Raw genomic sequence first — 26,265 nt, forward strand, 5'->3', positions numbered from 1 at the left:
ATTGTTTATTTTTTGAGACAGAGTCTCGCTCTGTCGCCCAGGCTGGAGTGTAATGGTGCAATCTCAGCTCACTGCAACCTCTGCCTCCTGGGTTCAAGCAATTCTCCTACCTCAGCCTCCTGAATAGCTGGGATTACAGGGCTGTGTCACCACGCCCAGCTAATTGTTGTATCTTTAGTAGAGATGGGGTTTCACTATGTTGGTCAGGCTGGTCTCGAACTCCTGACCTCAGGTGATTTGCCCGCCTGGGCCTCCCAAAATGCTGGGATTATAGGCGTGAGCCACTGAGCCCAGCCTCAATTACATTTTCTTTCAATACTTTTTAATTACATGACTAGAAAGCGTTACTTTTAAAATAAGGCATAATCATGTAATTAGCTGTCTTTTTTTCAACATTATTTAAAATAATTGTAATTTAAAAAATAATTATTGGCTGGGGCAGCATAATTTAGTAGAAGATAGTATCTTGTCCTTACTTAACCCTAAAGGCTTTTTATTTTTTATTTTTTTTGATGAGAAGAGTGGCATTATTTTACATTTTTGTAAATCTAATGTCTGACTTAATAGATGAAAGCTGGATTCCCAAAGCTGCTGTGCATTTACTCTGTTAAAATATCACACGTGAGGTAGCCTCCGGAAAACTCCTCTCCATACTCATGAAAGAAATAGAGGGAAAAAGACAAATGATGTATTAGTATTATAAAAATAGCTTTGACCTTGACTATCCTTGAAAGTCTCTTGTGGACCTCCCCCTCTCCAACCACACTTTGAGAACCGCTGCTCTTGTCTCATTTCCTCATTTTATTTAGAAGGACACAGACCTTGGAAATCCAAAATGACACAGCCTGTTAGTGGGAGGATACAGATTAGATGGTTTGTCTCACTTCTCTTGCTTAGGTTTTCAGTCAGATACTTGGGAAATACGCCCTGATGGCCTGTCCTGTTCTCTGTAGCTGCAAAGACTGTCACAATATATTATCCCCGCAAAAATTTTAATAAAAAAGGAATCATCAGCAAACCTGATAAATTCTACAACAAGCATACTGTGTTTGAATTTGAATGATGACATTTGAATTAGGATCTCTATTTGAACTGAAACACTAAGGCAAATTCTATGGTACCCTACTCCGTGCAAGTTGTTAATGACAAACTGCACAGTAAATATCACAAACACGGAAATACCAGTGTCTGCGTCTGAAATATAATTCAGTGACAGATTCCAAAAAACATTAAAAAACATTAAAAAAAAAATCTTATCTTCTATATCCTGCGGGACCAAAAACATTTTCTCATGTACTGGCTGAAAGGGTAGTGGGCATATTAAGAGACTGCAAATAGGCTGGCAATTGTAGGGAGCTTTTTAGATTAAATAGAGTTGTTCTGAGATGTAGATATTTTTCATTCTCTAACCAGACCTTATTTTTGCCTTTTTTAAAAAAAAATCAAAGAATCATCTTCAGACTGGGCGCGGTGGCTCACGCCTGTAATCCCAGCACTTTGGGAGGCCGAGGCGGGTGGATCACAAGGTCAGGAGATCAAGACCATCCTGGCTAACATGGTGAAACCTTGTCTCTACTAAACAAATACAAAAATTAGCCGGGCATGGTGGCGGGCTCCTGTAGTCCCAGCTACTGGGGAGGCTGAGGCAGGAGAATGGCTTGAACCCGGGAGGCAGAGCTTGTAGTGAGCCGAGATCACGCCACTGCACTCCAGCCTGGGTGACACAGCGAGACTCCATCTCAAAAAAAAAAAAAAAAGAATCTTCATGGTCACCTAGCAATGATTTCCTTTGTATCCTATTAGATGGTACAAATCTTCTTTAAATGGATCATAGCCTTGTTCCTTAAAGAACGTAGTGTCGGCCAGGTGTGGTGGCTCATGCCTGTAATCCTAGCACTTTGGGAAGCCAAGGTGGGTGGATCACCTGAGGTCAGGAGATCGAGACCAGCCTGGCCAACATGGTGAAACCCCGTCTCTACTGAAAATACAAAAATTAGCTGGGTGTGGTGGCGGGCACCTGTAATCCCAGCTACTTGGGAGGCTGAGGCAGGAGAATTGCTTGAACCCTGGGGGCAGAAGTTGCAGTGAGGCTGAGATTGCACCACTGCACTCCAGCCTACATGACAGAGTAAGACTTTGTCTCAAAAAAAAAAAAAAAAAAAAAAAAAAAGGAACGTAGTGCCTAGAAAAGCTGGTCTAGCAGAGGGCATTATTCCCAAGGAAGCTACTCCCAACTGTTGGTTTTTTTCAGGCTCTACATTCTTTGGTTTTGAATCATGTGGCATAATGGAAATTATATATATATATATTTTTTGAGACAGAGTCTCACTCTATTGCCCAGGCTGGAGTGCAGTGGCGTGATCTCGGCTCACTGCAAGCTCCGCCTCCCGGGTTCATGCCATTCTCCTGCCTCAGCCTCCTGAGTAGCTGGGACTACAGGTGCCACCACCACGCCCAGCTAATTTTTTTGTATTTTTAGTAGAGACGGGGTTTCACCATGTTAGCCAGGATGGTCTCGATCTCCTGACCTCATGATCCGCCCACCTTGGCCTCCCAAAGCGCTGGGATTACAGGCGTGAGCCACGGCACCCGGCCAGGAGCTGCTGCTTTTCTGGTTTCCCTTTGAGCAAATTCTTTCCAGTTCTCACCAAACCCCCAAAGGCCCCCAAGAAGGGAAACTGGCAGCTCCAAATTACCCTTTCCTCTCCCCAGGAGGACACAATGAGAATGCTGCAGCTGGTCCCCATGACTCCTACTCCTGTGCTAGCGGATGCAGGTCGAGCCGTAGCCCCAAAAGTATTTTTATAAACAGCTATTCTCCCCATAAGTCGGTGCCATGGAAACACAAGGTTGTATTTTTGTTATGATAAAATGTGTCCAAAAAACTATCAACAAATGTGCTGACACTGGCACTACTGTGTCTTGGAAATAACTGTTAAACACATGCCTCTAACTATCCAATAAAATAGGTCCTAAACCCAGTTTGTTCTTAGTCATAACGACAGATGACAATATCACTGACCTGAATACCACTGGTCTCACACTAGCAAGGGGAATGATGACTTGTTCATTTTCTCTTGAACTATACGTTTAGTTGTCATCTTTTATTTAAATATTAAATAGCTGCTTTCCTCTTCCCAAACCCATTCTCTAAAATTCAAATAAGTTTTGGGATTTTTTTGGGTCCCTTCTCTCCTTTCCCATGGAACTCTATACAGGGCACCCTTCTGTCCAGAACAGGCTAGATCTAATTCTTTGTAACTTCAGAAAGGGTACTGTGAACAGCTGAGATTTTTCTGAAAAGATGCTGTAATAATTCTGCTTTTAAATAAGATTTTTATAATAAGCTACTTTTAGCCACTATTTCACAGGTGGCAGGGTACTGCTGCTTGCTGTAAAGATTTAAGCATCGCGAACAGGTATAACACACCATATCCTACCTGCTCCAGATAGCCCCCTCCACCACGATGGGATTGGTCTGTCTGGAACTTGTGACACTCACCACACCCTTCTGTCCTCTGAAGGTGCCTAGTTTTCAAAAGGCCTGTCTGTCCATGACATATCACCAGGCTGAACACAGAGACTGACAAGTGAAGTGTGGCCTGCATCCTGGCTTTGCTACAGCTCCATCAGTAACTTCTCTGCCTCAGTTTTCTACTTGTCAAACACTTAATGACCACGGTACCTATGGGTCTGTTGCTGTGAGGATTAAATGAGATAATGAATATCAAATGTTTAGAACAGTGCCTAATACACAGTTGACCCCTAATAAATGCTAGCTGGTATTATTATTTTTTAACACTGCAGAGACATGCACACATAGAAATATAGTAAGTTAGATTTGAAACTAAAGGCAGGGTTATTAAAGACAAACGATTGGTGTTTTAAAATCTGAATTACACAGTTTGTATTCTAAAACACACACACACACACACACACACACACACAGAAAGGTGTACCAATTAAACACAATAAAGTTGAAAGAGGATATAAATTACAGTTTTTCTTTTTTTAACAGACAATAGTAAAATACTACAGTCAGCTCGCTATACACACAAATCATGAACAGCAGCTTTTCATTAAGGTTTCCAATATCTTACTCATTTACCAACTCGAAGAACTTGAAAGAAAAAAGGTACAGCAGGCTGTACGCATTCTCTCTCTCTTGCTCTCACAACACATTTATAGCTGTACATCCAGACCGATTATACAGGCATCTACAGAATAGGTACAGAAAGGACTTTTGTAAAAACTTCCATACACATAATCCTTCAATGTCTCCATTTGTAGGAGAATTTTACAAATGAAGACACGACAGCGGGGTCATCTGTATTTGATCATCTCCTGCAAACATGGTAAAGTGTGAACCATTGAACTTCATAGCTCAGTCCATCTCCTCAGTATTTTCCAGAATCAAGCAAAATAACAACAGCAAAACCACACCACAGTGAAACCTACCAATCCAAAACAAAACCACACACACAAAACACACAAAAATCAACACCTCCCACCCCACCCACCCCACGACGACTCCTGGCTGTCCTTGTGTTTTCTTACAGTAATACTGCTCTCTTCATTCCACCTGCCCGGCTGGGCTAAGCCACGGTCCAGGCAACCGTGGAGTCAGGGCCCCAGTCATTGTCAACAGTTATAATACAATGTCAAGTAAGCAGGTGGTGGGGCAGGTGGAAGACCAAAGAATATAGCTGTGAGATTTCTCAGTGTGCTTATGAAACAAAGGACAGAGAACGGCAGCACGTGGCTTGGTAGCCAAGGGAATTATGGCACCAAACTTGCAGTCAAACATACATGTTCACACAAAATAGTGGACAGCAAAAATGTTGTCTTATGTAAGTTCTTTGGTTATAAAGAACAGCATTCTATAACCTTTTCTGCAAAGAGGGATTTGCAAGCTCATTCTTAGGCAATAAAATATTTTTCATCTGCTCATGTATAAGAGATTGCCCAAGTTGCTTTGTAACAAAGTCCAGTACCTTATGATTTTCTACAAATCACCTTTATCTGCATTTTAGTGTGCAGCCTTGTCTGTCTCCAGACATACTATAGATACACATTTTATATACATAATATATATTATTTATAAAAAACAGATTAGATCATTGACTCCAGATTCTACAGTAAGAACTGATTAAAATTGTACAAGAATAAAGTCTGTTGGAATCTGTAGGTTTCTATACAGTGGAGGTGTGTAGTAAGTGCAAACAAAAATACTGTCACTTAGTTAATCCAGGATTTTCAGTTCTCTTGCTTTCTGGAAAAAGCAGAGGCTGTTGATTCACCCAAGTGACAAAGTGCCGCTTCTCCCACTGGGGAGGGGGAAGGAGGTGGCCCAGGAAGTGCACGGAGTGGATTCTCCAGCTTCTGGTCTGAGGTCCAGCCAGGCGGCAGCATGTTTTAGAGATGGGGCTGGTGCTTGCCCATGGTGACCAGGCGAACAAAGACGCCAAGCTGTGGCCTGAGGAGGGGGTGCTTGCCGCTCTCACCGCGAGGTTGTGCCTCCCTGGAATGCAGAGGCTGGTGAGTTCATGCTTCTCCTCCCCACCTCCCCACCCCACCCACAGCACCCACTCTCAGCCCAGTCCACACCCACCACAAGAAAGGGGCTCTTCCTGAAGGGACCCACAGGATTGGTTTTACTACGGAATCCAGTGCTGGAATCCACACTGTAAAAGCCCTGAGGTGACGTTTCAAGGAAAAATAATGACAGCAACAACCAAAGTAAAAATTAAGAAAAAAAAGTGACTTCTGGATGTGCAGTCTAAGTCATTTCAGGGGTTTGAAGAAAGTCAAACTTATGGTTCTCAGAAAAAATTTTAAACTGTCAAAACAACTTATTAAAACCAATGTAGCAGAAACATTAAATCAAAAACATTTTAAATTTTTGTAGAGACAGAGTCTCGCTATGTTGCCCATGATGGTGTCAAACTCCTGGGCTCATGGGATCTTCTTGCCCTGCTCTCCCAAAGTGCTAGGACTACAGGCGTGAGCCCCTATGCCCGGCCTCCAAAAATTTTTTTTTTTTGAGACAGAGTTTAGCTCCTGTTGCCCAGGTTGGTGTGCAATGGCACAATCTCGGCTCACTGCAACTTTCAGCTCCCGGGTTCCAGCGATTCTCCTGCCTCAGCCTCCCGAGTAGCTGGGATTATAGTCATGTGCCACCACTCCCGGCTAATTTTGTGTTTTCAGTAGAGACAGGGTTTCTCCATGTTGGTCAGGCTGGTCTCAAACTTGCGACCTCAGGTGATCTGCCCGCCTCAGCCTCCCAAAGTGTTGGGATTACAGGTGTGAGCCACTGCGCTCGGCTAAAAACTCTTTAAAGGAGAAAAATCTCCATAATCCCATCATCTTGATATAACATGTTTGTAAATTTCACTTTAAACCATGATCTTTGGGAGGAACGCACTATTCTGGAAACTCTCCAATCCTTACTTTTTCCTGTTGCGTTCTAAATAATCTAGGCAGTGAAAAAAGAACGGGGTTGTTGCTCCTCTTCCCTCTTCTATGGGCAGTGCTTCCCACAGTATGGCCCTCAGATAACCTGTCTCCTATTACTCTATGGGGATGCGAGAGGATGGGGAGGAAGGAAGGGTTTGTGAATACCTTATTTCCCCTGCTGCACACTGTATAAAGCAAAATCTTAGGGCTGGATGGCAGTGACTCCTGGGAATTTGAATTTTTAAAAAATTTTAATTTTTAAAATTATTTAAACAGAGATAGGATCTTGCTCTGTTGTCCAGACTGGTCTTGAGCTCTTGGGCTCAAGTGATCTTCCCGCCTCAGCCTCCAGAATAGCTGGAACTACAGGTGCAAGCCACTAAGCCCAGATGAATTTCAATTTTTTTTTTTTTGAGACGGAGTCTTGCTCTGTTGCCCAGGCTGGAGTGCAGTGGTGCGATCTTGGCTCACTGCAACCTCCGCCTCCCTGGTTCAAGTGATTCTCCTGCCTCAGCCCCCCGAGTAGCTGGGACTACAAGCATGTGCCACCATGCCCAGCTAATTTTTGTATTTTTAGTAGAGATGGGGTTTCACCATTTAGCCAGGCTGGTCTCGAACTCCTGACATCTGGCAATCCACCCGCCTCGGCCGTCCAAAATGCTGGGATTACGGGCATAAGCCACCATACTCGGCCATGAATATGAATTTTTAAGAGGCCTGCCACACCCTCCCTGCCTCTAGAGTTTGTAGCACCTTTAGGTTTGAGAAGCAAACCTAATCTTACAGTAAAGAATTAAAGAGTCTTTGACACTGGCCTTCTTGACGAACAAGGGTTGAAAAGCTGATGTATACCAGCTGTGTAGCTTCTGCCTTTAATCCAGGTAAAGAAAGTTGAAGACCTAAACAAATGCCTGTATTGCTTGCAAGAACGGTGGTGAGTGACTCTATCATTATTCTTATGTCGGGGAAGGAAGTCTTTTTCTTCTTGTCAGAGATGACTGTTTAGGTTTTGGCAGTTCAGTAATGAGTATGCTGTATAAATGACCATACATTGAAATTTTAAGGGCTGGTATGAAAAGCAGGGGCAAAAGCCACATCAATGGAATAACTTGCTCAGCAAAACAAAGGGATAGAGTAGCAGCATGATTATTTTACTTTTACCAAGCCTCTTTCTAGCTCTGTCAGTTCTTTATTTTGCTAAGCCATGACTCTCCCATGCCTTTTACAGTAAGTTGGGGGACCAAACAAATGAATGTGAATGGGAATAAATGGTGGTACTTCAGAGCAGAATGCTCAGAAGCAGAACATCTCTTATTTATGTAATTTGTGATTTTCCTTAGGAATAGTGGCAAAAACTCATTTTGTTTCCATATGAAAATTAACCAGTATTGCTCAGGCACAGTGGCTCATGCCTGTAATCCCAGCACTTTGGGAGGCCAAGGCAGATGGATTATCTGAGGTCAGAAGTTTGAGACCAGCCTGGCCAACATGGTGAAAATACAAAATAATTAGCCAGATGTGCTGGCACGTGCCTGTAGTCCCAGCTACATGGGAGGCTGAGGCAGGAGGATCACTTGAGCCAGGGAGGTGGAGGTTGCAATGAGCCAAGATCGTGTCACTGCACTGCAGCCTGGGTGACAGAGTGAGAGCGATACTCCATCTCAAAAAAAAAAGAAAGAAAATTAACGAATATTATAAACTAACCTGAGTTACTTCCAAAGTCCAAAACTTCAACTGCTGCTGGAATTTGCCTATACCGCCCCAAAGCACTTTTTCACCTACAGGCACCAAACGACTGTCTTTTTCCAATTCTACGATATATATGTTTTTCTCCACATTTTACCATCTCTGAAATTGGGATGTCTTACAACTGTTGATATGATAAAGTTTAATTGGCAGTATTTTTTCTTAATGATACATAAAATAATGGATCATATAATAATCAAAGGAATCACAGATTTGATGAAATATGGTAGATGCTACCAGAATACTTTGGGAAAACTGGTAACTAAACATCCCAGGGAATGAATATGAGATTGATCCATATCCATCTGAACACTTAATTCAACACCAACCCATGTGCCAGGTAAAAAAAATCCACTGGTCCTATAATTTCACAATTGCATTCTAGTTCCCAAAACAGACTTGCTCTCCAACAGAGACAGCTGTGCAGGAAGTGAGCCTGCTTCTTTGTGGGCTCATCTTTGCTGTCAGAAACATCTGGATGAATCTTTCCTACCAAGTTGTTGCGGTGAAGGGCCTCTGGGGTTGGTATACAGTTAGACATACTCATTGACAGCACAGAACCCAAAAGGCTGCCTCTGGAATTATTACCTGGTCATTCTCTAACTTGGAATGCAGCTGGCTGGGGTGGTGGAGCCCATCGGAGACAGTCTTGCCGCCTGTTTTATTTGGTAGGTTCCTCCTACTGGAAAGCTCTCCAGCAGAAGAATCTGTCAAACCATCAAAATCTTTTCCCTCTGACACTCCCATAAATTCTGTGAAAGAATGGTCTTCAAGAATGTTGGTGGTGTGTTCTACTGTCACCTCCCTGGGGCAGAATCCCCTGGCTGGCTGGCTAATTTTGCTGGGGCAGGCATCTAGTTCTGAACATGAGCCAGTCCTGCACAGTGATTTGGAGTTTTTCTCAGGGATGCTCTGGGATGATGGGCTCCCTTTGGCTAAGGCACTGTTTTCCTTGAGTGGCACCACAATTATCTTGTCCTTTACCAAGCCTTTTTCAACTTCTGTCAACTCGTTGTTTGAGGACGGCCTGAAATCATGCACAAGCGATGGTGTGGAGTGCTCGGTGGGGTCTGCATCCTTTGTCTGAATGGCCAGCTGGTCTGAGCTGTCACTAGAAGGGACAACCATGTCAGACAGGGTGGCATTGGAGGCACTGTGGGAAAAGTAGCCACTGGTAATACTGCTGGTGGTAGGGCTACGGGACACTTCTTTCTCCAAGACCCGTGAGTTTGACAGATCTACTTTAGAGGAAAACCATTCCCTGTTCTCCAAGCTGGCATTGTAAACACTGAAGTCAGCAAACTCCACAGGTACATAAGGCTGTGAACTTATTAGCTTCCTGTTAATAGCTTCCAGCTCATTTTCTTCCTCCTCAGAGTCCTACAGAAGTGAAGCAAAAGTCAGTCATTAGCTCCTTGTAGCAACTGTACTGTTGAGACAAGTTTTAAATACTTGGCTGTTAAAGGCATTCACATTCACATGGTGTTCAGTGTTTTCTTTTTGTCTTTCCAAATTTGGCCAGATCTTGTCACCTATTGTAGATACAGGTATATCAGTATTCTCAGAGACCTGTGAATATAAACCCCTTATCATCTAATATGAAGGGGATTTAGTTCTTTAAGGCTCACTCAGTGCTAATTAGAAATCGTTCCTTCCCTGGTTTAAGAGAAAGAATGGAACTGAAGTGCAGTGGACATTTTATTCAAAATTAGCCTTATTCAAAATTAGCTTTTAGTTGTGATTTTATTCAAAATTAGCTTTTAGTTGTGATGTTTTCTCTTTTCTCATTAAATGAGCAGAGAAACAGGCAGAAGCAGAGAAGAGCCACTCCATTTGTCTTTACAATCTTCACCTTGGGAAGCAAAGTGCAGGTAGTTAAGGTAATTTGTAAAAAGTTTCTCAGCTATTTTATGGGGGAAAAGGGAGTAAAACAAAGAACCCAACTGCAAAAGGGCAAAAAACACAATCTCAACACTCATTCTTATATTATGCTAAATATCATAAGGCTATAAAATACTAACAATCTGACAATTATGGTCTTCTAGGATTTTTGAGAAGTATGAGTAGAGGGTTTGGCTAGAAGGTAAAGAAGGCATAGTAAAATTTAAATGAAAATCTCCTTTGTAAAACAGTTTTCAAACCCCTGTTCATAAAAATTGGTAAATACATGCAAAAGTGGGTGTCACCAACTCCCCAGTCTCTCTCCAAATGAATGATTCTTTTATATTTGGTAGAAAAAATGTGGGTGTTTTAAGTCCAAATAAAATAAGTGCTAAACTCTCTAGCCATTTCTAATTAATCTCAGAAGCACCTAATGAAATCGCAAATATTCCTTTTAAAATGTGTCTTTCATTCAACAAATACATACTGAACATCCACTACGTGGCAGCCATTGTCCTAAGGACTTGGGAATAGCAATGGTGAGCACAAGAAGGCATGGTCCCTCCCTCAGAGAATTACAACTTTGCATCCTTGCTCTTAGAACAATCCTGGACTCTGCATGGATGGATAAAAATTTCATTCACAGGTAAACTTAGACACCTCAAAAAACAGCTTTCTTTCATTGGTCATCTGGTTTAAAGCATCTGTACAATTAGAACTACTAGGTGCATGTAAAGACCTGGAACCAAAGTATCAGCCTTACTCATTAAGTTTGCATTTTATTAATTTACTTATTTTATTTTTAAGATTTATTTATTTATTTATTTATTTTGAGATGGAGTTACACTCTTGTTGCCCAGGCTGGAGTGCAATGGCGTGATCTCAGCTCACCGCAACCTCCGCCTCCCAGGTTCAAGCGATTCTCCCGCGTCAGCCTCTCGAGTAGCTGGGATTACAGGCATGCGCCACCACGCCAGGCTAATTTTGTATTTTTATAGAGACGGGGTTTCTCCATGTTGGTCAGGCTTGTCTCAAACTCCCGACCTCAGGTGATCCGCCCATCTCAGCCTCCCAAAGTGCTGGGATTACAGGTGTGAGCCACCACGCCCAGCTAGGATTTATTTTTATTTATTTATTTTTTTTACAGACAGGGGTCCTGCTCTGTCACTCAGGTTGGTGTGCAGTGATGCAACTGTAGCTCACTGCAGCCTCAAACTCCTGGGCTCAAGCAATCCTCCAATCTCTGCCTCCTGAGTAGCTGGGATTACAAGTGTGAACCACTGTACCTGGCCCATAAATTTGCATTTTAATCGAGGTGGGGAGGGGGCAATATCTTCAGGGCATGGCAAATACTTGTTCACAAATGAACATAAATTTCGTCTGTTTAGATTAATAGTAATATTTTCTTTTGCATCTCAAGATTCTATATACCTCAAAAAAAGTTTAATACTCCCTTAAATGCTTCTCAGCTTTTAAAATAATTTAACTTAGTTGTAAAAATGTGACTGAAAATAAATGTGTAAAGGAATTGGTGATCTTAATTCCTTAGCTATTAATCAAAGGTGAATATCAAATATCAGTGACAAAGTTCCTGAAACTGGCAAAACAAAATTTTTGGCAACACTAATCTCTTCTCATCTTATCTTTATCTGCATTCTAAATTAAGTAGCATTATCAAAAAAGTGGGGTGGAGCATTCTTTCCCAGGGTTGGGCAGAATGTTGTAGAAGGAACAAAGATTGAACAGAATTGTCTGAACCTGTAGCCTTTGCCTATATTTTCTAGATTCTCTACTTGTCATGTTTAGACTCAAAATTAATTTTTTTTTTTTTTTTTTTTGAGACGAAGTCTCACTCTTCTCACCCAGGCTGGAGTGCAATGGCGTGATCTTGGATCACTGCAACCTCTGCCTCCCAGGTTCAAGTGATTCTCCTGCTTCAGCCTCCCAAGTAGCTGGGATTACAGGCGTCCGCCACCGTGCCCAGCTAATTTTTGTATTTTTAGTAGAGACGGGATTTCACCATGTTGGCTAGGATGGTCTCAAACTCCTGACCTCAGGCGATCTGCCCGTCTTGGCCTTCCAAAGTGCCGGGATTACAGGTGTGAGCCACTGTGCCCGGCACAAAATTAAATTTCAAGTGTTTGTATCTCTTCTATTTCCTTTTGATTTAAGTTGGCAAAGAAACACAATTCTCCAAGTCCAAGCATACCTGATACAATTAATTACTAAATTACTATTTACTATAATTAATTACTAAAAAGTTATCTACTTCAAGGAAAATCAAATATAAAAATGAGAATTAGTAATTTGGAGTCCTTTATATGCTTGAAGTTATTTCTTCTCGAGACCAAGGAAAGGCCTGTTATCCTAAAATACAATTTTGCCGAATGAAATATGTAATCATGAATTCACTGAGTAGAAATAGTTATAAATTTATCAAAGATAATAAATTATGCCTAAAGGATTAGAATGACATTAATAAAACTAAGAATCTACAAAGCCCCAAGAGATTAAATTCAAATAGGGAGCAGTTCACAGTGGGGAAAATAACCCAAAAGCCCAGAGGGAAAGACTAAAACAGCAGGGACAGCTTATTCCAGAAAAAGGAAAACTTAGTAGAGATTAAACATTCTCCAATACTTAAAAGGAGATTGAATGTTTATTGAGTTATTGCCAATTAAGGGAGGATTTAATTGGCTTAAACTCATATTTTGAGGGAGTTTGGTTTAGACTTTTTATACCAGAAACATCATTTCTCATTGTATCTTAAAGAAGAATAAACTAAGCACCTTCCTACAATGTCTTAAGGACAAGGATAATTAAAACCCTATCTAAAGTGGCACATGGAGTCAAGTTCTCAAGCTTCTCTATAGCTACAGTCTTCATTTGAGTTTTGCAATTTAACTTATGCAGCTGATATTTACCTATACAGAAAACACCTTGTATAGGTAATTTTAAATTACCTATTTAAAATTTTAAAAAGGGATTGAAATCCACATTAAAGCAGTGACTCTTTGTAAGGAGTTTCCTTCATTAATGCAATTTCCACTCCTATTGTAATCATGTGCTGTTCACAAGAGGTCTCTTGTTTGCAGAACTGTACCAGCCAAGGGCTCCAGTACTTCTGTCCATGGTACTGAGGAGTGAGCCCTTTGTCTGAAGAGCTGCAGGGCATACTGGAATTGCACTATATTTGGAAGCACCTGGAGTCACTGGATTTCCCCTTAATTATGCTGAGGAACGGGGCTCTTTGGTCTTATGCTGTCATTAACTGTGAGACCTTGAGCAAGTTGCTCAACAATTCTAACCCTTTGCTTCTTCTTCTGTAAACCAGAGGAATAAACCACATGCTATCTATGCAAGACCTAATAGAACGGTCGTGTGGATACTGGGAAAAATCACTGACTTTCTTTCTGCTATTCTCTATGCTTTATGACTTAAAAAGACAGACTCCAAAGGCATATTGTTGCTTCTGTCTTAGTCATATGAGACATGAAGTACATCTGTATGTCTTCCCAAATTGATCAAACAACAAAATATTGCTTAAAGAATCAAGCATAGCCATATTTACTACATTTTATGTGAAATTACAGAAGTTACTATGGTAATTAGGTGGGCTAAACATTAACAGGAACAATATCTTTATACTGTCCTTCTCAAGAATGATTTCAAACTCTTTTGATTAGTCTGAACTGAGTCACTCTGATTGTTCAAGAGTGGAAGAGAAAAGATCGTGAATTAGTCACAAAGGAAGAAAACAGTTTGTACCCATTTATAAGAGAAAAAACAAAATTAAAGTTTCCCAAAGAGAAACAAGAACCTCAGGTCAAACAAATAATGCACTTAATCTCTACCAAAACACCTTGAAAAACTGCTGTCTGGAATGAATTAAAGAGCCCAATTGCCTCTTAGGTGCAGAGTGCTCAGCAAGCCGGTTTCCTATGGAGAGTAGAGACAGCTTTTTCAAGTAAGACTCCAGCAAGAACAATAACACCATCAAATCCTTCTTACTGTACTCCATGGCGCATTCAGTCATAGAGTCTAACTGCTGCTTGAGACTTCCTGGGTCAAAAGAATCTGGTTCTATCCTTCCCTCTGCTAGCTGAAAGCCCCGAGATGGGTTTTATTTTAAAATATTAAAGGGAAAGTGAAGAAAACATGAGCCTAGCTCTGTGAACTGTGAAACTATCTGCTGAACACCCCAGAAGGGTCATCCAGCAGTCTCTTGATGGTGTTGTACCAAAATGTATTGTTGCAATAGGTTTAAATTGAGTGGCTGTGCACCACAGTGATAAAAGTGTCATGCCAATAAACAGATCCAATCACACACACAGCCAGAGAATTGGCAGGGGAACAAACTAGTCATTTGGCCTTTTTAGCCCACACTGCAGCCCTTATTAATTGAGCAGGGGGTGGTCAGGTAAGTGAGAGAACAGCTCAGTAAGATTTGGAGAGATGAAGGAGAACCTATTAATGTGCGGATTCTTCTCCATCAGGAACTAGGACAGGGCTTTGGGATAGAGGGACAGGGAGAAACCAAAGGCAGAGGAGGAGAAGCGGGATGAAGAAATGGAAGGAAAATGCTGCTTTTCTTCTTTCTTCACATTAGGAATGAGAAGGTTGTTTCTGAAGATCCACCCGCACCCCAAGCATGCAGATGGGTGGCCAACTGCATATCCGGATTAAGCTGCAGTTAGTTAGTTCTCACACAGTGTGCGTTAGGAACTGTTAAAGGATCTCACACTAATGAGGGAATTGGGAATGGGTCTGACATGGTGTCACTGGGAAATGAGACTCCCTACACTCTTCCCAATAGAGACGATGAGATGCGACATAAACATCAAGCAGTCTCCTGTCTCCCTGAGCTGGTTTTACTTTTTCAAAGCCTAGGAAGCCACAGGAGACTGAAAGCTGAGACAAAAAATTAGAGAATTCTTTTCAGGCTTGAGAATAAACAGTTTTGTTTTTTTTTGTAAATTGAGGTATAATTTATAACCTAAGGTGCCTGGTATGCAGTGTTTTTAAAACTATATCTCAAATTAATAACTTTAAAACCAAGTGCTAAGGAATGAGGTTTTGTGGGTAGAGTTTCAACCTACCTGTGGCAAAATATATATAAGCCATCCTGAATGCAAGGCTGGCACCAAGGTATTGGAATATATTTTGCCAGCTAATTAACAAAGGCTACCCTAGACAGTGAGATGATGAAGGGTGATTATGATAGACTGTAGTGCAGCTCTAACTACAGAATTATCTTGGCAATAGCATCAGGCAACATAAAAAGCTTCCAAACATATCCACAGCTAAATGCATTAAATGCATGATTACTTACTCCAAGTAAGTGCAATTCCTCTAGGTAGATTAACTTCAGAATCTGGGCAATATGTATAGGCACATTAGAAAGATTTCGGTATTAAAAGGGTCTCTTTGTTGCACTTTTTATAAAGGCCAGAAGCAATAAAAGTGCCTTTCTCCCTTTTTCTAAGCAAACTTAAGCAAAAAATAAATAAATAAGATAAAATTGTAGGTCATGGCCACATCCATGCAAAATATCATTACCAATGGTCACATTTTTATTTTCTTTAAGACAAAGACCCAATACATGTCTTAATTTCTTCTAGCATTTGGATGATTGTCTGTGAAAGGGCCTTAAACCCACCACCAGGCAATATGACAGAAATGGTTCCGGAACTTACAATCTTCTTCTCACGTTTGCTATTGTGTTCTACTGGCATGTTGCTGCCATTGCTTCCTGAGGGTACAATGCAGCCAGGGTTATGTGCCTGAGGTGGAGGCATGCTCTGCAAAGGTTAAGACACACAGATGCATCACACACAAAGACGACAACGGCCAAAATACATATTAAGTACAGGCAAGTTAGAAAAGCAATGCTAACACTCTTATTACATGTAAGTAATGCAGCAGCCAATTCTGCAGGCCAGAGTTAAACTACTGGAGAAATATGACAGAAATAAACAGATTCGGTGGCAAAAAGCATAATTAGTCTTATTTAAAAAACAGCCTTTTGACCAGGTACAACGGCTCATGCCTGTAATCCCAGTGCCTTGGGAGGCTGGGGCAAAAGAATCACTTGAGGCCAGGAGTTTGAGACCAGCCTGGGCAACATAGCAAGACCCTATCTCTATAAAAAACAAAATTAGAAATCCCCAAAAGGACAAAAAAGAAAAATAATTTTAAAAAAGGCCTTTAATCTTTTCAAAACACCTAGAAAACATCTTTCTCACTTGAAACAAAAAAATACTTCGAAAAGCCATAAACACAAAGAAATAAAACCACAGCAGCAACAACAAACAAGAGCTTCTACCATGACTCTGCATGCTTGAGAAAGAGGAATTAGAGAACGGGATCCATGGAGTGATGACCGTACATGTCCACATGCAGCACTCAGCTTGTTAATGCACACTGCTGCTTCACAGGCGACACAACTCTGCTCTATTCTGCATAGTACAGACAAGTCAAGCATTTACCTCCTGGCTTAGAAGAGGCCTTGCTTCCAGGGCTATCCTTTTCTTATGCTCCTCTTTTACAGGCATTAGGGGCTTGAAAAACTTTGGCGGCTGAGGAGAGAATGCTTTAAAAGGGCTGACGGTTAAGGCATGAGGAGTCTCTGACGTACAACCTGGGGAAGATGAGAAGTTATGAGGTTACAGATGCTGAACACTTTAAGCAAAACATAGGAACTGAGACAATGACCCAGCCATGGGAATATCTGGGAGAACAATGAAATTCATAGGCTAATATTTGGCTAAGCATTAAAACAGATGTACGCCCACTCTGTGCAACATAGGGACACCAGTCTGTGAAAAAAAAATAAACAGATAGCCAGGCATGGTGGTGTGCACTTGTTGGACTTGCTACTCAGGAGGCTGAGGCGAGAAGATCGTTTGAGCCCCAGGGGTTGAGGCTGCAGTGAGTTATAATGGTGCCACTGCACTCCAGCCTTGGCAAGAGAGACAGAGGGAGACCCTGTCTAAAAACAAAACAAAACAAAAAAACCCCACAAACAACAAACAACAAACAAAAATACCCCAAAAAACCATGGAACAGATGTAGGCAAGAATAGACATAAATCTGTGATGTCACAAAGAGTTACTAAAGTACTAGTGGGTATGAACAAAGTGAGATAGCAAATTTCTACACTCTTTTCAAGATCCAACTTAAGCGCCACTAACCAGACCAATTTCAGCTCACGCTGATTTTCCATTTCTCTGAATTCTCACAGCCCTTATTATCTGCATGTTCATTTTGGCACCTTATCATTTAACATCTCATTTTCTGTGTATCTTATTTCCATAGTTATAAGACAGAAAGTAGAGGCTCAATAAATATTCAATGAATTAATACTGTGTAAATTTTCTTGCGAGTCTCTTTTTTTCCCCCTCAGGCCACCCTGCTCTATATGACTAAGGGAGGACAATTCTTCCTTGCTAGTATCATTTCTTACCTTTTTGGCCTCTTTCCTCCCTTTCCAATTTGCTGTATAATGGCGAATATACCTTATATTTTACCTACTAATACAAGGTATAAGGTAACAGAACCGATATATATGGCCAAAGAATACTGTTCCCATTAAGGCATTGGTAGACTACACAATTTAGGTAATAATGTTACCATGAATCAAACTCATTTTGGGTATCGTTTTTGAAAACTGCTTTATGAATCAAAGTCATGTTCTTTTAAAAATTCCTTTGAGTACACAAACATGACAGAGCTGCATATTCTGGTAGAAAACAATAGGATTTGTATGTGTCTCAAAACTGGACTTCAAAGTCAGGAAATGATGAAAAATGATTTGGAAGTTCTAAAGTAATATACAAAAACTCTATGATTATTTGGGTGATATGTTGGATACAAAACAAAAATAAATCAAATAAGTGAATGTGATATGTTCCATTCAATAAGACAGTTTTGAATCATCTAGTTAACTAGAATATCAGCTTCATATCTTATTATATGCCACTAATGAAAGACATTTTTTCATGCTTTTTCTAAGTAATTACAAAGAAATATCACTGCAAAATAATCTCACCACTACCTTCTTTATTCCTTCGAGGAGAATCCCTGGGTAAAGTTCCATAACATGCTACATCTTGGTAACTGGAGCTGTAGTCAGACATGTCCAACTGGTTCTCTGGCCAACCCTACAAAGTAAAAATATGGGTTAACTGTAATTGAATCACTCTAAAATGAGAAATAAAGCCCAGGTTAGAGTTTCTTCTGTTTTTTTTTAATGGCAGTAAATGCCCTTCTTTATTTTTATTATGAAATATTTCAAATATACAGAAAGGGCTGAATATCGTAAAAAATACTGTCATATCCAAGGTATACCCAGAGTGAATACATGTTAATATTTTATTATATTTGCTCAAGTTTAATAAAATCATTACAAATGTAGTGTAATCTTTTGGTCCCATTCATCTTCTTTCCTCCCCAGAGGTAGCTACTTTGAGCAATGTGGCATATATCCAGAATGACTTGATAATTTAATGACAAAACTGAAACACTCTCAAAGGAAAACTGTTCCATTAGTAATTCTGCCTGGGTAAAAGGCACAGCTGAGACTGTCCAAGGCAAATTTGGCAGTGTGGTTACTCTACCTATATTTGAGATTTAGAAGTTTCAAAGAGGCATAAAGTATTGGTATACAAAACAGAGAAAATGCTGGCATATCATATGAGCTTACTTAATCTTATTTCAACTTCTCAGGAGTTGATTGCCTCTGAGGACTAAATTTTAAACTTCTTAAGGACATAAATCTGTGCTTATACCTTTTGGATCATCTAGTCTCTAGCACAGTAACTCATATATAATATGTATTCAAGAAATATTTGTTGAATAAGATAATGTTGCAATCTGTCCTTAATTTTAAATCCCCTGTTTTACCCATTGAAATAATTTTGATTATGCTATGGTGGATGTAACACCTTCTCCAATCATTTAGAGTTAAACCCATAAACACACAGATATCTATTCAATTATGTGTGGTACTGTCCTGGTATGGAACCTATCATGGTAAGTAACAATGTAATACTGAAAGTGCATAGCAATTGTCCGGGCATGGTGGCTCATGCCTGTAATCCCAACACTTTGGGAGGCCGAGGTGGGTCGATCACCTGAGGTCAGAAGTTCGAGACCAGCCTGGCCAACATGGCGAAACTCCGTCTCTACTAAAAATACAAAATTAGCCAGGTGTAGTGGCAAACGACTATAATCCCAGCTACTAGGGAGGCTGAGGCAGGACAATCGCTTGAACCTGGGAGGTGGAGGTTTCAGTAAGCCAAAATCGTGCCACTGCACTCCAGCCTGGGTAACAAGAGTGAAACTCTGTCTCAAAAAAAAAAAAAAAAAAAAAAAAGGTGCAAAGCAATATCACATCAAGTATTTGAACCTGGAAATGGAATTGTGGAGAGAGTTATTTGCTTACAATTAAGATGGGAAGCCCAGAGATTTTTCTTTTTCTTCTTTTTTTTTTTTTTTTTAAACTGACAGGATCAACCAGGTAAGGCCCAGAGATTTTAAAAACACCAGGATCCCACAACTTTCCAGACCGAGATTCTGCTAAAAACCTAGCCATGCCCATAGGTGCATACCTTATCATCTTCATCAAAGCCACAAAGGTCCGGTCGGCTGGAAGAGACCTATAAGAGAAGAATGGTTTTAGCAATGTGGTTTATATTTTTAATATAAGGGTTTTTTTTTTATATAAAGAAACAGAATGTCACAGTTGAAGCCTGCAGTCTTCATTCTTCTCCTGTTTCTTCCCTCTCCAGGAGTAGTGACTACTCTCAATTTGGGGTTTATTATTCCCACACAAGTTTTATATAATTGTATTATACTCATAACCAATAGTTAACATTATTTTGCATATTTTATACTTCACATAAGTGGTATCTTACTATATATGGTCTTATTCAATAGTCTAGTCAAGTATTGTTATGTGTACTATTTTTAGTATCATTTAGTTCTAAATACAACCTGTATATTTATGAGAATCTCTAAAGTATATATCTAAGGGATGAAATCTCTGGGTTGTACATGAGTATATTTTGACTGCTTTTCCATACAGGTTTTAGAATCAGCTTATCAAATCTTACAAAAAATTCTGTTGAGAATGATCAGCTTAAGGACATGCCAATTTTTTGATAGTGTGAATTCTCATCAGTGAGCACAGTCATAGTCATTATTTTAGTATAGTCCTTCTTTTTGGCGATAGCTGTATTCAGGTTTTCTATTTCTTCTTGATTCAGTTTTTATAGGACATTTCCATTTTATTTAAGCTTTTACATTTGTTGGCATAACATCAGGTTATGAGGTCTTGCTATGTTGCCCAGGCTGGTCTCAAATTCCTGGCCTCAAGCAATCCTCTCGCCTTGGCTTCCCAAGGACTTTACTTGATCAGATTGAGGTTGAAAAAAAGATTTTTTTTTTTATTACTTCATAAGCAGTTTTTCTTTACTTTTTTTTTTGACACAGAGTTTCACTCTTGTTGCCCAGGCTGGAGTGCAGTAGCGTAATCTCAGCTCACCACAACCTCCACCTCCCAGGTTCAAGCGATTCTCCTGCCTCAACCACCTGAGTAGCTGGGAGTACAGGCACCTGCCACCATGCCCAGCTAATTTTGTATTTTTAGTAGAGACCAGGTTTCTCCATGTTGGTCAGGCTGGTCTCGAACTCCCGACCTCAGGTGATCTGCCCACCTCAGCCTCCCAAAGTGCTGGGATTACAAGCGTGAGCAACCGCGCCAGATCTTTACTTTTTAAGCTAGATGTTTACCTAATTCTTTTTTACTCTACTTTTTAATATAAGAGCTATAAATTTCCTAATAGTAGCCCTCACTCTCTCATTTTTTCTACTGTCTAGTATTCTGCTTTATACAGAATTATAGGGAATTTAGGGCTAATAATTTCTAAATACCACTTTAACTGCATCGCACAAACATTGATCTATGTATCATTTTTATTCTCATTTAGTTCTAAATACATCCTAACTTCCATCATAATTTCTTCTTTGAGAGATGAGTTCATGAAAAGCTTTTTTCAATTTACAACTATATGAGTCTCTCATGTCTATTTCTAATAAACGCATTCTGGTCAGAAGAAGTAATCTGTGTGATAATAATTACTGGGATTTGCTCTGTAGCCCACTGTAGGAGACTTTTTGTAAGTGGCCACCATGTTTTAAATAATTTTCTGGCAATTCTGGAGAACAGGAAGGCAAATAAGCCTGTGTTTTTCCTTGGAAAGACCTTACTTCTACTCAGCTGCTTTTGGGAAGTGGCTGCTTAGAAGTGCTCCATGCACTAATCTGTCCTATCCCTCTGTGACAGCGTCCCCCCTGCTAGGATCAGTTTCTGTCAATTGGATTTTCTAGATGAACTGGTTGAGAAAAATAATGAAAATGGTCAAAGGAACAACTAGGGACTCCAAGAGTGCCTACATGCAGTGGCTGACTCCTTATCACACTGATGGTGGCAGACTCAGATCCACCAGGGCAGCTAGAATGGGCACAAAAACTGACCCTGGAGCAGCCAGCATCCAGGGACTCGGGTGCAAGTATTCATAGCTGACTCCACCATCTGTAAACCAACTAAACTCAATTTATATCTTAAGGAACTTCTTTCAAGGAGATAACTTGCTGAACAGGAATTCATAAGATTGAACAAATGGCTCAGTCTTAGACAACTGTGCTGCCTGGTATGCATCTCTGGTACAGAGAAGCAGGCTACACTTTGGGATGCCCACACCAGTGCCATAAGCTCTACTGCCACTGTGTGAACCCCACCTTCCTCCACCCCAGAGCCTGAGACATGTCACATAGGAGCAGATCCTTGGCAGGATGCACTTACATTATGAACATTTGGTGTACTGAGGCTCCTCCGAATGTGCCGGGCTTTGGTGGAAAGTGCTTCTTTGACCGTGACGGCCTGTAAACATAATAATTTGAAAATAATACTTTTTTTTTTTTCCCCCAGAGACAGAGTCTCACTCTGTTGCCCAGGCTGGAGTGTAGTGATGCGATCTCCGCTCACTGCAACCTCTGCCTCCCGGGTTCAAGCAATTCTCCTGCCTTAGCCTCCCGAGTAGCTGGGACTACAGGCGCACACCACCACACTCGGCTAATTTTTTTTGTATTTTAGTAGAGACGGGGTTTCACCGTGTTGCCCAGGTTGGTCTCGAACTCCTGAGCTCAGGCAATCTGCCCACGTCGGATTACAGTGTTAGGATTACAGGCGTGAGCCACCGCACCCGGCCATTACTTTATTTTTTATTCTAATTATAAAAGTAACATATGTTTATTTATAGATTTAAATATAGACGACATCAGTTCTACACACACACACATTTATAAAACTGAAATATTATTTTACCCACTTATTATTATTTGCTTAGCAATTTATCAAAAATATTTTTTTAAGATAAATAAAACTGCGGGATGTGGTGGTTCATGTCTATAATCCCAGCACTTTGGGAGGCTGAGGCAGGTGGATCACAGGAGTTCGAGACCAGCTGGCCAACATGGTAAAACCCTGTCTCTACTAAAAAATACAAAAATCAGCTGGGCGTGGTGGTTGGTGCCTGTGGTTCCAGCTATCTGGGAGGCTGAGGCACTACAATTGCTTGAACCTGGGAGGTAGAGGTTGCAGTGAGCTGAGATTGTGCCACTGCACTCCAGCTTGAGCGACAGAGCAAGACTCTGTCTCAAAAATAAATAAACAAATAAATAAATAAAACCAGGAAAACAGCAGAATGGAAGACATTTATGTTGTGAAATTTTTATACAGGTGGACAGAGAAAATGTAGAAGAGGTACTTCTAACTATATAGCTCATTTGCAAAATGACAATGAAGTGTGATGCTGTTTGTATTTTACTCATGCAGCAATTCAGGTGGGATTTCCACTAAGGGAAGATTTTTCTGACAGATGCCAATTACATTCCTCCTACTAATCAACACCTCCCCCAATAATGTCAACTACTGCTCCTATGAAATGACATATCTTATCTTATAGTTGCATTACTTAGTGGATTATTTTCACTTGAATGACCTGTTGTCACCTCAAAAGTTAACTCAGGTCGAAAAATTAGGGAGATAGTAAGTCTGTGGTTAAGCATACGCGCTTTGGAGTCAAGCTATTTGGCTTTACATCTGACTTTGTACCACTTCCTAGCTGTGTAACCATGGGTGAGTTAGCTAACTTCTGTCAGCCTCAATTTTCTCATTTGAAAATGGGGATTTCAACAGTACTTACCTCAGGGGGTTATCTTGAAGATTAAATGAAATAATATATCTAAATTACTCAGGCTCAGTGCTTGGCAAGTAGGGAGAATTCAAAAAAGTTAGTCATTATTTTTATTTTGGTTACTATTTTGCCAAAGTCCTTTCAATAGAGATGGCTCAAGTGCTCCTTCTCTGATAGATTTAGTGAGGTGTTTGGTAAGTAAATTCATATCTGTCCATTGGGGGTGAAGGCTGGTGATTTCATCCTTGGTCCAGATATTCAGTTACTTGCCTGCCGGAGCCGTTCAAGACTCAGAATGTTTTCCACCTGCAGCACGCCTCGAGTGTACTTCTCAATGTACGTCTCCCCATCTGACGTGCCTTCGTTTTCACTCCTTGCTGCCAGGAGAGCCAGCGTTTCCCGGTCCTCTATCTCCTCAGTTGCCTAAAAGGACAGGAAGGAAGTGACAATACTTTGATGTTAACAATGTTTTCATCCAAAGTGTGGTGAGAAAACATTTTAGAAGTCTGGAGAATGAACACATTTCTCCATTATTTAGATATTGATATTTTTTAAAGTAGCATATATATATATATATGTATTTTTTTTTGAGACAGAGTTTCGCTCTTGTTGCCCAGGCTGGAGTGCAATGGCGCGATCTCGGCTCACTGCAACCTCTGCCTCCCGGGTTCAAGCGATTCTCCTGCCTCAGCCTTCCTGAGTAGCTGGGATTACAGGCATGCGCCACCACGCCCGGCTAATTTTGTATGTTTAGTAGAGACAGGGTTTCTCCATGTTGGTCAGGCTGGTCTCGAACTCCTGATCTCAGGTGATCCACCTGCCTCAGCCTCTCAAAGTGCTGGGATTACAGGCACGAGCCACTGCACCTGGCCTAAAGTAGCGTATATTTTACCTTTGGTATATTGGATACTATTTCATAGGTTACACCACAGGAATAAAATATATTTTTCAGGGATATTCTCCTCTTCAAACTCTGCGTGAAACTCTAGAAGAAAAAAAAAAGCTGGATTAAGCTATGTGACAAATGTAAGTTATTTTGTATTTTACAAATTGTAAAAGCATTACAAGTTACTATGTTTTTGACATGCATAATACTCAGCATAACAGAAAAAACTGAAGCTAAGAATCCCTGTCTCCAATCCCAAGGGATACTAATGTCGAGCTGTTAGTTGGGAATTTGACTACAGAATCTGCAGCATGTTCAGGAGTTCTGTGGTTGCTTCTCTCTCCCATCTGCTGCCTTCCTGTGGTCTCTCCGGGGCTTAATCAGTCTTTCCTGAGATGGCTGGAACAACACTGGAGAGGATCAGTTTCACTGACAGCACCTCTCAGATGGGATCCGTCAAAGCAGTAGGATAGGGATTTGTTTGGAGTCTGCCTTTTGTCCTGGTTTTGTCATTCACCTGCTTGGACCTGGCACTTAATCTCTCAGCCTCAGTTTTTCTACTTTTCAAACAGTGAAATATCACAGCTCCACTGCCTGGTAGGATTACACCTCTCCAGTCAGTCAAGGTGAAAATGCCCTTACTGGATGACATTGACCTCTGCTATCCTAATGCCCACTACCTTGGATAAATGAGAATCAGACTATAACTTGGCAAGGATGGTCATGTTTTGCACATCCCCTACATTAGCACCAAAAAACACGGCTTTGTGATAGAGAGAGGGAAAAAACTTTGAGCTCAGAGCCAGAATGGCAGAATCAGGCCCCATTATTACCTGTTTGTTGTAAATATTGGCTGCAATCCGTTTTCGTAATACTAACTCCATAGCAGCAGGGTGGCTGAGTTGAACTGTGGTTTTCACGATTAGGTAAATCCTTTCATTCTGCGGTGTGACCCTATTCAAGTGAACAGAATCATGCACTGAGGAATCCCAAGAGGCTGTAGCTGAAACCTAGGAGTTGGGGAATGATGAGGAGATGGAAACAAGACACAAGTCAGATGTAGCAGTTTTACAGGACATACAAGAGAAAGAAAATAAATTCAACTCACTGTAATCAAATAGATTTCTTTCCTCACCTTTTTTAAACAGCAACACAAATGTTCTACTTTTTAAAGTCCCCGGTCTTTTTCCCCAAAGCAAACCATAGCAGTTTAGTGGGAAAGCAGGCCCACAAGGCTTGTGTGCTAATCTGAAGCCTTTTAAGAGAAACTTGGGGGTTAATTACCTCATCATCACTGTGCTTTATGATGGGTAGGTAGAAAAACTGGCTGCCATGCTCCTTGGGCAGGATGGAGTTCACACCGGATGCATGGGGGCCAACAAGCTGCTCATTGGCACTGAGGTCATCCGCTAACCACATCAGGAGCACAGAAAAAAACAGGAGAGGGGAAAGTCAGTTTTTAAGCAAACACCAAAAATTTAAATATATGCTTTTTACAGTTGACGTTTACACATAACATGTTTTTATTTTTTCTTTCATTCCTTATCCTGCAGTTGAAATAGAGACTCCAAGACTCACAACAGCTTTTTTTCTTTTTTAAAAAATCATGTTTAATAGAGATGATGTCTTACTATGTTGTCCAGTCTGGTCTTGAACTCCTAGGCTCAATGAATCTTCCTGCCTTGGCTTCCCAACTTGCTGGGATTACTGGGGTGAGGCACTGTACTTGGCTTTTTTTTTTTTTTTTTTTGAGACAAGGTCTTGCTCTGTTGCTGATGCTTTGAGTGCATGGCTTGATCATAGCTCACTGCAGCCTTGAACTTCTGGGCTCAAGAGATCCTCCCGCCTCAGCCTCCTGAGTAGCTAGTACTACAGGTACACACCACTATGCCTGGCTAATTTGTAAAATTTTTTGTAGAGATGAGTCCAGCTTTGTTGCCCAGGCTGGTCTCCAACTCCTGGACTCAAGCAGTCCTCCTGCATTGGCCTCCAAAAGCCCTGGGATTACAGGCATGTGCTCATCGTGCCCCACAGCTT

At 40.8% G+C, this 26,265-nt stretch overlaps 1 protein-coding gene across 7 annotated transcripts in view; it reads right to left on the minus strand.

Moving 5' to 3' along the window:
* Window positions 1-3,977: 3,977 nt before the first annotated feature.
* The window catches only part of KIF13A (kinesin family member 13A), a 234,154-nt gene continuing 211,866 nt past the window's right edge, over window positions 3,978-26,265 (minus strand). For 2 of the 7 annotated variants that reach the window (XM_063665845.1, XM_054490482.2), the window contains 11 exons: window positions 25,513-25,637; window positions 25,062-25,238; window positions 24,235-24,327; window positions 23,613-23,765; window positions 21,950-22,027; window positions 19,695-19,742; window positions 18,140-18,245; window positions 16,572-16,723; window positions 15,780-15,884; window positions 8,791-9,582; window positions 3,978-5,521 (listed from right to left, as the gene is read on the minus strand). In XM_063665845.1, coding sequence (XP_063521915.1) covers window positions 5,501-5,521; window positions 8,791-9,582; window positions 15,780-15,884; window positions 16,572-16,723; window positions 18,140-18,245; window positions 19,695-19,742; window positions 21,950-22,027; window positions 23,613-23,765; window positions 24,235-24,327; window positions 25,062-25,238; window positions 25,513-25,637 — 1,850 coding nt within the window. In that variant the 3' untranslated portion in view covers window positions 3,978-5,500. Of the gene's footprint in view, window positions 5,522-8,327; window positions 9,583-15,779; window positions 15,885-16,571; window positions 16,724-18,139; window positions 18,246-19,694; window positions 19,743-21,949; window positions 22,028-23,612; window positions 23,766-24,234; window positions 24,328-25,061; window positions 25,239-25,512; window positions 25,638-26,265 lie in introns of those variants that run through there. The other 5 variants (XM_054490485.2, XM_063665846.1, XM_054490484.2 and 2 more) reach the window with 3 other exon arrangements.

Source organism: Pongo pygmaeus, chromosome 5 (assembly GCF_028885625.2).
Source record: "Pongo pygmaeus isolate AG05252 chromosome 5, NHGRI_mPonPyg2-v2.0_pri, whole genome shotgun sequence".
NCBI classification, from domain to species: domain Eukaryota; kingdom Metazoa; phylum Chordata; class Mammalia; order Primates; family Hominidae; genus Pongo; species Pongo pygmaeus.